Raw genomic sequence first — 12,867 nt, 5'->3', positions numbered from 1 at the left:
CCTCAGGATCCAAGGCATTTCAGAGGCAGTTATTATTTATTTGTTATGGAAACAGCCTGCTGTGATTAATGAGGAAGCCAGGTCAGCGGCCCTCAAAGCAGAGTGATGGCTGGAGCTTCAAGGGGCAGGCGGCCAGTCCCCGCACCAGCCAGTGGGGCAGTGCTCACCCCAGCGCCCTGGACCTCTTCCTGGCGCGGCCCCTGCTCCAGAGCTAGTCCCGGGCTTGGGAGGGTCCCTGAACCAGAGCTCCCGCCCACTGCTCTCAGGATGAAGCGGGTGTGGAGTGTCAGGTGGAGCGTGGGTCCTGCCCCTCAGATTGGGGTCCTTGCCTCCCGCGCTTTACCCGACGGGCCACCGTGGCACGTTCCTCATGCCATGCCCTCGGTTTCCTCATCTCTCAGGCTGCACTGAGGTAACCGTCTTGGGATGTCAGTGACTCGAATGAGATATCCACGGGCAGGTGCCAGTACGGCTCAGCTGAAGCTTGGACACGGGGTCGGGCAAGAAAGCACGGCTCCTTCCTTCACAGCCTCTCTATTTTCTCCTGCTACCTGTGTGCTTTTTCTGTATCTCTAGTTTCCCTGTGTCCTTATAAAACCATGGGGGTGGGCCGCGTCCGTGGCACTCAGGGTCTTCCCTGTTGCGGGAGACGGAACGCGCATTCAGCCTGGCTGATGCTGGACAAAAGAGGCTGTGTCCTCAGTGTCCCCGCTAAAAGGTGCCCGGCTCTGCCTGTGCCTTTCCCGTACGCTGGCCTCTTTCTTTCCTTCTCCTGATGAGCTTTCTCCTTGCCCAGATCAAAGCCACCAGCCTCTGGGGATACCACCTCCCCCAAGAGGAGAGGGCGCTTGCCCAGCTGGAGTGGGGCACACAGGGCAGGCTCAGAGGAGCGGGGAGGGCTGGCAGTGAAACAAAAGACAAGTGACAGGAGCCGGGACCGAGGACAGAGGAGTCCTCTGGTGGGTCCCCCAGCGGCTGTGCTGGCCCGGCGTTAGTAGCACCTCCCAGTGGGTTTCACATGCACAGCCTGTGACAGTTTACCACATGCCGTCAGATGCCTCTTTGGGGCTGACTTGGCTCCTGTCCTGGGAGAGTGGTGGTCTGTACCAGATGCCCTCTTCACGGGCAGCTGCTAGGGCTGTAGACAGTTGGTGTTTTCCTGGGATGAGGGCAGGAAGGTTGGGCCTCACTCAGTTTGATCCCGTCCTCCACACGGCTGGCAGTTTCTCCATTTCACTCTGCAAGGTGCTTCCCTTCACCCCGAGACGCGCTCCTTTCCTAGGGCCGACTTTTCCCGGAACCACCCTGCCCAGCTTCGTAGGTCTGCTGATTTCTCACAAACGTACACTCTGCTCTTCTCTCCAGACCACCAGTAAAAGCATAAAATAGGCTTCTGCCCCCCCGAACCTCGTCATGGGGGTCTGCCCGGGGCAGCATTGTCACTGCAGAACCCCAGTAATGGGCTGTCCCTCGCCTGTGTCCCCGCAGGCTCTTCTTTCGGAGGCACTACCCCGTGAGCAGCGTGATCTTCTGTGCGTTGGATCCACAAGACAGGAAGTAAGACGTCTGTATCTGTACTAAGCAATGCATGTGCTTCCTTTGCCTTTTAAGTTAATGAAGAAATTAACGTGACTCTTCTCTTATTCTGTAATTTGCAAGGTGGATCACAGACGGCCCTTGCTCAAGGTACGTTGCCAGCCTGTCTTCATTCTTTCTTAGTAGACGCTCGCCTCCAGAGCTGAATTCTGCCCCAGATTTCCAAAGAGGAAAATGACTAAATAACGCTGATGGGTTTGGGTTTGGGTTTGGCCTTTTTAAAAAAATTTTTATTGGAGTATATAGATTTACAATGTTGTGTTAGTGCGTTTGGCGTTAAACAAAAATGAAAGTGTTCTCTTTATGCAGAAAGGGCCTGCGAAGGGTTAACTTTTCTGCTTGCTCTCCTCTGAATGAGCAATACTTACATATGACCCATAAAATATGGTATAAGTAGCGTGAAGAGATTGCACAGCGTTTCTGGCCATTGAGGAGGGTACAGTCTGCAGCAGCGCTGGGGCCGGGGTGTTGGAAGCGAGGGCTGCGTGAGTGCAGTGGGCATCACTGTTTCCCAGCCCAGAGGGAGCACGGTTCTGCCCTGGCCCAGGCTCTGCGGTGGCCACGCGGCCTCGGAACCCTCCAGAGCTGTCTGCGTTCCCACAGGTGGGCGTCCTCTGCGTCACCTAAATTTGATTACCACAAACGTCTGACTGCAGGGGTCCAATCCTAGGATTCCAATTTCACGTTTGCCGTTTGTCTTGGCATCTGATAAAGTGGTAGGAGCCCCCCTGGGGGGGCGGTGACACCCCAGGCCGCCCCGGCTCTGGCTCACAGGGCCCACAGCGATCCCAGCCGTGTGGAGTGTGGGGCCCCGGGTGGGGGTCACTTGAGTGCCGTCAGTCAGTCCCTCCCGTGGTGTGGAAACCACTCAGCTCGTACAGAAAAATTCTTCATCGTTCTGAGAAGGAGAAGAAAGACCTTAGATAAGGGATAACTACCATTATCCAAGTCCAGGGATTTGGGTTTGGGTAATGGTAGTTATTGTGTTCAGTTTGCGGCTCCTGAAAGCTTATTCAGATAAAGGCTTCAGTTCTTCTAAGAAAAATATTAGATTGTTCTGTGCTTTTGAACAGTTTCTTCACCTGCATGTAGTTTGTAACTCAGGGGTATGAGGCCCGAGAAGGGAGCCCCTGGCGTGTTTTTAACCTCCCATCCTCTGGCCTCAGTGGGTGGGATCGTGGGCATCCGCCACCCAGCACCCCAGGAGCCGAGGCTGGGGTGCTGGCACCTGGAGTTTTGTGCGCCCGTCTGCTCTGATGGTGTGAGCAGGGAGTAGGCGGCTCCTGAGGTAGAGCCAGGGTCCTCTCCACCAGAGACTTGGGAGTGGAGCTCAGGAGACCTCCTGGCAGACCTGGAGGGTTCTGGCCCGGTTGGAGCAGCGGCTTTGGTTCAGGTCCCAGACCCGCGACCAGCACTCCTCGGTCCTGCCCCTCAGGTTTCTCCCTTGTGAGGTCTGGGCACAGCATCCTCCCTTCAGGGTCTGCGAGGCGGAGAGGGCGCAGACCTGCGTCTGGAGGTGCCCGGCAGGGGACTCGGCCCCTGAGATTTTGGAGAGGCAGAGGTTAGAGGCGGCGGCGGTGCGACAGGAGGCGGAGGTTTGTATCCTGTGGTGTGGACAGGACACAGCTGGCACTCTGACCCGGCTTTCCTTTTGCAGAGTCTTTGGGTTTGTGGCCCGGAAGCAGGGCAGCGCCACAGACAACGTGTGCCACCTGTTTGCAGAGCATGACCCCGAGCAGCCGGCCAGCGCCATCGTCAACTTCGTGTCCAAGGTCATGATCGGCTCCCCTAAGAAGATTTGAGCCCCCACAGCCCGGAGACTCCAGAAGGGCCTATGTGACCCCGACGTTCCAGGCCCAGGAGGGAAAGGGGCTCCTCCAACCTTACAGACAAACAACCCTGCCACCAGCTGGCCTTAGCTGAGAGCCACTGCTCACGGACGCGTTTCTGTAGCCCAGTGCTTTCCAGGTGGAGGAAGTTGGGCATCGGGTGTGCCCGCCTGGTCCCCATGCAGGAAAGGACCATGCAAGGAGACGTGGGGACCCGTGTTCCGCGAACTCTGGTGTTTGTGGGAAGGAGGGGAGCCCGGCCCGCTCCTCAGTGGCCCTGAGTGACCGGCGGTGCCTCGCCACTGCCATGTCAGAGGGCTCCTGTCCAGCGGGCACCTCAGGGCCTCTGTCCTCCCACGACGGAGGTGCCGATTAACCCGAGAAGGGGAAGCGTGTTGGATGAAGGTTCATGCGGGTCAGGCTCTCGCGGGGCACTGGGGCATCGCGGACAAGGGGACGACGTGATGGGCGGGGAGGACGAGGGAGGTCATGCGGTCACTGTGAGGCCAGAGCCTGAGCGTGGGGACGGCTCCCCACCTCTGCTCACGTACCTCGTCTGAATGGCACCCTGGGCCTTGAGAGGGGAAAGTGAGAAGACTGGAGTAAAACCCCATTTCCGTGTAATTTATATTTTACTTAACGCCAAGTTATTTATGATAACAGTTTGCCATTGCTGTGCTGTACTGGTGTCCAAATGCTGCCGCCTGCCGAGCCGGGGCTCTGGGAGGAGCATCTGTCCCCGTGTCGGATGCACCAAGACGGGTGCTGCGGACTCTGCTGGCCGCTCCCTGGGCCGTCGTGGCCTGCGGGCAGCTGCGGAAAGCTGGCTTTGCCTCAAGCAGCCTTCCCGAGCGCTTGACCATCCATGTGTCATTTCCAGGCTGTGGATACATCCTTGCTGGGTGGGGGAAGGTCCTGAGGGGTGGGACGTGCTTACTTGGAGACTCAGCCCTCCTCCACATCGCTGTTCTCGGCCATCCGGGGGCCTGGGAGAGATCATCCTGAGGACCACGGACCCGAGGGAGCACTTGTCTGTCTCCACCCCGCCTGTTGGCTCCTGTTGGGATCCTTGTGTCCTGGCTCCCGAGCACCGGGAGGATGAGGGGGGGGGGTCTCAGTCCTCCCACGCTGTTTTTCGGCTCTTCTGCATCACCTTAGCCACCTAATCAGCTGTGCTCCTTACGCTGATGTGCATATTGCAGAGCCGTGGTCTGTCCACCTGAATCCGCCAGTGGTCAGAGGTTTGGGAGAAGAAGCCAATGGTCCTGCAAGATCCCAGAGCAAGAGGCCCCGGTCTCCTTCCCCATCACCCAAGACACTTGCACCATGGCTCTCCATCCCCCGTGAACTGCCCGTGTCCTCCGCTTCCCAGATCAAGCACCAGCTCTTCAAACACCAGGAATCACTGTGGCGGTCACCACACTGGCGTTTGGAAGTGTGCTTTGTGGATTCTCTGTTTTCAAGTGGGGCAGAGACAGACTCGGCGACAGCAGAGGTGGGATTGGCCGAATCGCAGTGGGCATCGTACGTGTGTATGAGTGTGAGTGTGTGTGTGAAAGCAGGTGGGTGGGTCCACTGTTTAGCTCCTATTGATGCACCAACACAAGTGCCTCATTTCTGTGCCAAATGTTTGCCTTGGTCCTCGCGGACCCTCTTCCCTGACGCAGGAAGAATGTGCCGGCGTCTTCCAGAGGCCTGATGCCTTGGTACCCGGGGTTGGGGGTGTCTAGCATTTCCGTTTTTCATTAACGCCAGAACTCAGCCAAGGGGAGCAGAGGTTTCTGCTGTCCCCCAGAGGGGCCTCCTCCTGAGATGCTTGTCCCCAGATTTGACCCAGGGACCGCAGGCCAGGTCCCTTATCCTTCTGACGAAGGATGAGAGAGGGCTCCTGTAGAAATCGGAGCAAGAGAGGGGTGCGGGGCTGAGAGACATCGACGACCCCAATCACAGAGGCCGTCCTCGTCCAGAGCATGCAAGCCACGACATTTGCTTTTTAAACCGACTGGCAGCTGAGACTTTTACTCTCAGTAGTCAAGGGCATCAGCAGGTGTCCTCCCAGCAAATGGCTCCCTCTGAGGTGGAACGAAAGGAAGCCAATTCCCTGTCTTCTGAGGAGCTGGTACGACAGTGTGTTACATATGCATGAAATGGAACAAGACGAGTCCATGAACTTCGTGCTCAGACCTCAGGCAGCCCCACCGCCAACACTGACTCTGGGGCAGGTGGGGAAGGAACATCCCCAGGCATCTGGCTTCTGGGGTGCGCGTGGGCACAGGGGTACTGTCCTGGGGCATGCACGAGGACTGCACCCCACAGGTGTCCTAGCCAGGGCCTGTTTACCTGCTCATTAACCTATGCTGTATTCCTCCAGTGTTAACCTATAACTGTGTTAAGTCACACCGCATTTAAGGGTCTCCGTGTGTATCCTCGGCATCAAAGACCTCATCGTGTCTCCTTATCTGCCTTACCTAGTAGTGGATATTTTTACTTTTCTTATATTGTAAAGAATATATCCCGTATGTAAATGAATGTTCTATAAATCCTTTGTATAGTCATTTTCTTTGCTCTTTAAATATCATCTCTATTCAGAGTATAATAAAAGTATAAACTTGGTAAGCCTCAGTGAGGCAGGCATTTGTTTATCGTATTGAATGGGAAGCCCCAAGAAGGCATGTGCGGGTATGGACACGTGTGTGCGTGTCTGGGTGTGCCTGTGTGTGTGTGTATTTTGGGAGTTTGAAGGGGATTGTTTATGGATCAGTGGATTATAGTTTGATTTCTGCCCAGAGCCTTTTGAAAATTGTATTCAGAGATTCTAAGAATTTAACAATAATGTGTGGTATTGATCATAGGAGCTGCTACGTTTTTGATGTTGGTAGAAAGCCCCTGTTCCAGTAGCTGTAGGAAGAAGCTTCCAGTGTAGATCAGCCTCTGATGGGACTTCCCAGGTGTCTACCGAGTTGGGTGCTGAACCTGAATATAAAACGTGTGGTGGGTTCACCTGTTTTTTCAACAGATGCTGGTGACAGTCTCAGCACCACCCTGCCGCTGTCCTGGGCTAGCGGGGTTTGTCCCCCGACCAGGTGAAGCCCCACTGTGCTGGCTTTCTGCCCTCTCAGGTCTGGGCCCCCTCCCGAGGTTGACCTCCCTCCCTTGTTCGGTGATGGACGCAGGACTCTGCTGCCCTCGTTTCCTCTGCATCCTAAGGCCTGGAGCAGCTATCGTAGCAGGACACCAGGTGGCCACTGGACATGCCTTGGCCCAAGTCTGCATCATCATAGCCAGGCCCCAGAGCTTCACACACACTGGGTCACACCCGGCCTTGCCTTCCTCTCCCACTGCAGGCTGTGGCACAGATGTGGCTCAGGGCTGAGGCGTGACCATCCACGTGGCTTAACCCCCATGGCTGCTTCTGTTCCAGCTCAGGAAAGAAGCAGAACCTGGGCCCATTTTGGCCACAGACAGATAGGAGCTAGCTCCCTCCCCCAAACTCAGTTTCCTCGCGGCAGGGTGAGCCTGTGCAGGCTTCGCTTTCTGCTCTACTGAGGTGCTCAGGAGACTGCTGTGAAGGGGGACCTGCAGTGGCCCCGGGGTTGATGCCAATAGTGGAAGGGAGAGCAGGCGGAGATGGGTTGAGTCTTGTCCAACAAAAGGTTCCCACTGGGCCCTGGACCCTTGACCAGTGTCACAGCAGAGAGTGAAGTGGGAGGAGCTCTGGTTCTACTGCTCTTACAGGTGCGCTTTCAAGGACACAGTCTGGATTTGTCTCCACGGCTCCAGGCTGCACAGAGGATTGTCTGAGACCCAGCACTCCCAGCCTTGCTTGCCGGGCCCCTGCCATGTGGGGAACGTCACACTCCCTGTTCATCACTCAGCCACCTATCAGTGACCACCCCCCCCGCCCCGCCCACTCGGGTCCTGGACCTATACGTGAACACCCTTCTGCCCCACCCACTCGGGTCCTGGACCTATCAGTGACGGCCCTTCCGCCCCACCCACTCAGGTCCTGGACCTATCAGTGACCACCCCCCCGCCCCACCCACTCAGGTCCTGGACCTATACGTGAACACCCTTCCGCCCCACCCACTCGGGTCCTGGACCTATCAGTGACGGCCCTTCCGCCCCACCCACTCAGGTCCTGGACCTATCAGTGACAGCCCCTCTCCCCTGCCCACTCAGGTCCTGGACCTATCAGTGACGGCCCCTCCGCCCTGTCCACTCGGGTCCTGGACCTCTCCATTACCACCTTTCCGCCCTGCCCACCCGGGTCCTGGACCTATCGGTGACGGCCCCTCCACCCCGCCCACTCGGGTCTTGAATCCATCAGTGACAGGCCCTTCGCCTGCCCACTGGGGGACATCAGTTCTGACCCTTCGTCGTCGTGGTTTTTTGTCTCCTAGAGGTTTGTGTGTGGTTTCATAGGTCATTGGTTCTAAATTGCCCCCATGGCCCAGGGGTCACATTTCACAAAGCAAGGGCAATGGAGCCTGGGTCAAGGCTGAATTGGAGTTTCCAGGCGGACCTGGGGTACCGGGAAGGGACATTTTACGACCTGGGAATGGGCTGTATCTGGACACAATTGAGCCACAGGGTTGTTGAATTGGTAACAAGAAAAATGGTCCAAGAACAAATGGCCTTAAAGTTCCTGAGGAATCAGACCACAGCCCAAGCCTGGGCTTGAGCAACAGTAGGGGTGGGGTGAGCTCCCCCAAAGTCTGTCGCCTGTGGTGGTCCAGTAAAAGGGATTCCGCCACAACTGGCCTGGCTCCCAAAGCCCCTTGTCCCCATGGACCTGAGACTGCCTTCCCCAGCCCAGAGACCCTGGGGTGGCGGGGACACTGGCAGGGGTCCTGCCCCATCCAGGAAGCACCCTGTGTCTCCCACAGGCAGGGGGTCCCCCACAGCAAATGCCAGGCCAGGGAAGGCTCTCTGAGCCGCAGGCCTGCCACCCCTCCCTCGCTGAGACCCCCTCCTCCCCTCAGGCAGCCCCTGGGGGCCTGTGAGAGCCTCAGAGCAGCGGGTGAGCCAGGCTGACCAAAAGCCTGAACGGTTGATGGGAACGCAGCCCATAGCGGCCGGGACCTGGTGCTGCCCCTACACAGGGCCGTGCCTGCTGACACATGAGACTTAATCTGGACCCAGGGTCTCCTAACATAACAGCCAAAATATCCAGAATACGACAGAAAATTACCTGTTGTACCAGGAACCAAGAAATTTACAGCTGAACGAGAAACAACAATTGACTGAGGCCAGCATCGAGATGAATCTGGTGTTGGGATTATCTGGTGAGGATTTAAAGCAACCGCTGCAACAATGCTTCAACAAGCAAGTCACAGATGCATGGAGAAACGGAAACAGCCACGGCAAAGAACTAGGAGTGATGAAAAAAGCCAAACAGATTACAGAACTAAAACGTGTAAAACAAATTAAAAGCCCACTGGGGGCTCAGTAGCAGAGTGGAGATGAAGGAGGATAGAATCCAAGAACTTGAGGACAGAGCAATGAAGTCTCCAAGCTGAATGGCAGAGACTTTAAAAACATGAGGGGACCTGTGGGGCAATCGTCATTTGTATCACTGAGTCCTAGAAGGTGAAGGGAAGGAGAGTGGTAGTATTTGAAGAAATGACCCAAACTCTCCAAATTCAGCAACAGACATGAACCTGTAGATTCAAGAAGCTGAGTGAACCCCAAACGGGAGAAACAGCAACAACAAAAATCCACGCAAAACTTAATCATCATTAACCTTATGACAACTAAAGACAAAGAAAAAATCTTGAAAGTAGCCAGAAAGAAGTGGTGGATTATGTATACTGAAGGATGACAGTGGATTTCTCATATTAAACCATGGGAACCAGAAGGAAGTGACACATTTTTCAAGGCTGAAAGAAAAGAAATATCAACCTTGAATTCTATGTTCAGTGAAAATACCTTCAGGAATAAAGGGAAAATAAAGACATTCTCAGGTGAAGGAACTAAAAGAATTAGTTTTTAGCAGGCTTCTTCTTAACAATTTGGCTAAAGGAAGTTCTTAGAACAGAAAAGAAATGATGCAAGAAAGAAACTTGGAGCATCAGGGAAGAAAAAGGAACAATGGAAAGAACAATAGACTCTGCTTTTCTTCACAGGTATTATAAATCAGATATGATTTGATGATTGAAACAAAAATTACACCACCATCTGATACTCAAGACAATGATATTTCAAAGTGAGGAAGGTGAAGGGACCTCAATGGAGGTGACATTTCCACATATCAGTCCAAGTGGTGAAATGCTGATACCAGCAGAAAATGACAAATCACACACACACACATATATATGTAGCAATAGGTTACATTAAATTAGTGATTAAATTAGTGGTTTAACAACCACCACAGAAATTGTACAAAAAGATATACTTAATAGCACTAAATACATCAAAATGAAATTTTAAACAATAATCGAAGGAAGGCAAGGAAACAGAAACAGGGAAACAAAAACAAGGCAAAAACAAACAAAACAATAATATAGCAGAATGTAGCCCTAGCTTATCAATATTTACCTTCAATGTAAATGTTTGAACTACACCAATCAAAAAACAGAGATTGCAGAATGAAAAAACAAAAACAAAAAGCCTGGCCCAGTTACATGCTGTTTACAAGACATTTCAAATTCAGCAACATAGGTAAGTTGAAGTTACAAGGATGTAAAAATATGTATCATGCCAACATTAATTTAAAAAATACAGAAACCACTGTACCAATATCTGATAAAGTGTACTTTAAAGCAAAGAATACTACTAGAGACAAGGAGGGACATTATACAGTCGTAAAAGGATCAGTCCACCAGAAAGACATGAGGACCCTAAATGGACACTCGTCAGACAGCAGAGGCTCAATACATGAAGCCAAAGCTGGTTGAGCTGAAAGGAAACAGACAAATCCACAGTATAGGTGTGGACTCAACACGCCCTTCTCAGCATCTGACAGAACTACTATAGACAGAAAATCTGGAAGGATATGGAAAGCCTGCACAATACAAACAATCACAGGATCTAACTGACAAATCCTGAGCCCCACTCAACAGCAAGATACACATTTTTTCGAGAACCCGTGGAGCATTCACCAAATAGACCATAATTGGAGCCATAAAGTGGAGGGGGGGATCCTGGGAAAGGGCGTGGGTCCCCTCTGGGGAGGCTTCAGGGTTTCACAGACCACGTCAAGTTGCCTAGAACCTGGACAGTTGGTTAGGACAATAAAGCAGACATTGGTTGAGCGCTTACTGTTTGCCAAGTGCAGGGCAAGCACTTGCCAGTTAGCTTGGTTTATGGGGCCAAGCTCCCCTCTGCTGAAGAGTCCAGGAATCCACCCAGCACAAACCAGAGTGGGTCTGGATGGGAGCGTGCTTCCTGCTGACTGGGCCAGGATGTGAGCCCCAAACAGATCCCCCCGAGGGGCATGGGTTGAGTCTGCCAACAGCCTCGGCCGGAAGCTATGGAAGCTGGCTTATGGTTACCTTTTTCAAGATGCAGCAACAGCTCCCACATGGGGCGGGGACGAGTCAGGTGAGCTTAGCTGCTGCCAATGGACAGCTGCAGATAGCTGCCGGCAGTGGGGTATGCCCTTTTACAGAGAATGAAGCTCAGGGTGGGAAAAGTGTAGTGACTTGACCGCAGGCTGCGAGAACCCAGCAGGCAATTCCAGAGCCTGTGTCCTCCCTGTGGCCCTGAGAAGGCATCCCTGCACACTCTTCCCCAGTGAGCAATCTCCGTGAACTGGTTCCCTCCTTCTGCACTTTGCATTCCATTTGGACAGGAGGGTTCTAGCTGAAGTGATACCCGCAGTCCCCCAGGATTTGTGCTGAATCTGGTGGTGGCTGAGTATATCGTGGGCAGCATCTCCCCCTGGTGGCAGCATCGCTTACTACAGCAGGCAAAACTGCAAAGACCAGCGCGGTGTCTGCTGGCTGTTAACCTACAAATGGAGAGCGTGTGGAATGGAAAATAGATTGTCTTAATACAAGGAGCGTGGATGCTGCAGCCGAGTTGTTTGGCTTCAAATTTTGGCTCTTCTGCCTGTTCACTCTGTGACTTTGACAAGCTACTTGACCAGACCAGTTTTATCTGTCAGGTGAGAAGAGTAATAGTGCCTACATGACACGGTCGTCCTGAGAATTAAATGAGTGAATCCATGTAAACAGTCTAGAACAGCAATTCTGTAGGGAACTTAATCATAGCTATAGTTATCTTAAAAAATATTATTAGAGTCTTTAATCCTTGATAGGCCGATTGATGGTATTTGTGGATTAAAGTTGAGACCCACTGTACAAAAAGTGAGGCATTATCCACTGTAGCAGTGACCCCCTACAATAAGGGTGGGAAAACTTTTCCAAGTAAGGGCAGATGTGCTGCACTGGCTTAAAGAAAGAACGCCAGGCTGAGCCTCAAACTGCTGGGGTTGAGAAGGTTTCTGTCCCGGAGTGACTAACGTGGTGGTCTGGTGGTCTCCCTGTCTCAGCACGGGTAGGAGCTGACCCAGCAAAGCTCCTGCAGGAAGGAGAGGGCCATCTTTCCCTCCTGCCCCACCTGCCGGCCTTTCTGCCCTCCACCCACCTCCCAGCCATCCTTGCCATCTGAGCACAGGTATAAAGAAATACCAGGAATGAAAACAAAAGAAACCTCCTTTATGAGGTGTTGAAAATGTTCTAAAATTGATGGTGTTGACAGTGAATTGTGGTGACGATACAAGAAACCATTGGATCTTACACTTCAAATGGGTGAAGTGTGTAGTGTGTGCATCGTATCTCAATAAAGCTGTTATAAAAGTAAAAGCAGAAAGAATCTAGAAGACTAAAGGCAAACGTGAGAGCCCTGGGAGAAATGGAGAGCGATCCAAGCATCCCTGCGTGGAGAGAGCCAGGGAACCAAGCCTGAGAGCACAGGAGCCGCTGCGGCCCTGCCACGCCACCCGAGGCAGCTGCCTCCAAGGCCTGGACTTGCTAACCAAGTGCAGATGTGCTTTCTCTGACCAACACTCTCCAGCTGGGAAATACGAAGCGCCTCCAGAGGACGAACCTGTAACTGCAGGGCCAGCCTCCTCCTTTGTGACATGGGAGCCCTCGGGCGGCCTGTGCAGCGAAGTGAACGGGGTGGGGGGGGTGGGACACCTGGGTGGGGGAAGGGAAGCTGAGAGACAGGAGGGGAAGATTAAGAAATCCAACCCCAGCAGGTAGGACCTCCTGGGGGCACACAGGTGGGCACCACTGCTTCAAGCCAGGTCTGATGTGTTTTTGGCCAGCCTTTTGTCATTGGGAAACTGGGGGCGGCAGAACTTGAGGACGGTGAAGAGGAGACTGGTGAGAATCTAGCAGAGGCTCCGGCTTGACCAGAAGGTGGGTGGGCTCGGGCCTGGGCTGCAGGTTTTGCTGCAGGAGGAGACCTGTGGCCGGGAGAGAGCCTTCAACCT

The 12,867-nt window shown here is 53.5% G+C and overlaps 1 protein-coding gene across 9 annotated transcripts in view; it reads left to right on the top strand.

Annotated features, from left to right (window-relative positions):
- TNS3 (tensin 3) overlaps positions 1 to 6,047 on the top strand; it is a 239,058-nt gene extending 233,011 nt beyond the window's left edge. For 8 of the 9 annotated variants that reach the window (XM_036863553.1, XM_036863547.1, XM_036863549.1 and 5 more), the window contains 3 exons: positions 1,489 to 1,557; positions 1,660 to 1,686; positions 3,254 to 3,398. In XM_036863553.1, the coding sequence (XP_036719448.1) occupies positions 1,489 to 1,557; positions 1,660 to 1,686; positions 3,254 to 3,398 (241 nt within the window). Of the gene's footprint in view, positions 1 to 1,488; positions 1,558 to 1,659; positions 1,687 to 3,253 lie in introns of all 9 variants that reach the window. The other variant, XM_036863546.1, reaches the window with a different exon arrangement.
- The last annotated feature ends 6,820 nt before the right edge of the window (positions 6,048 to 12,867 follow it).

The sequence above is a fragment of the Balaenoptera musculus genome, chromosome 9 (genome assembly GCF_009873245.2).
Source record: "Balaenoptera musculus isolate JJ_BM4_2016_0621 chromosome 9, mBalMus1.pri.v3, whole genome shotgun sequence".
NCBI lineage: Eukaryota > Metazoa > Chordata > Mammalia > Artiodactyla > Balaenopteridae > Balaenoptera > Balaenoptera musculus.
The sequence above is the reverse complement of the archived record's forward strand: the minus strand, read 5'-3'. Positions and strand labels throughout refer to the sequence as shown.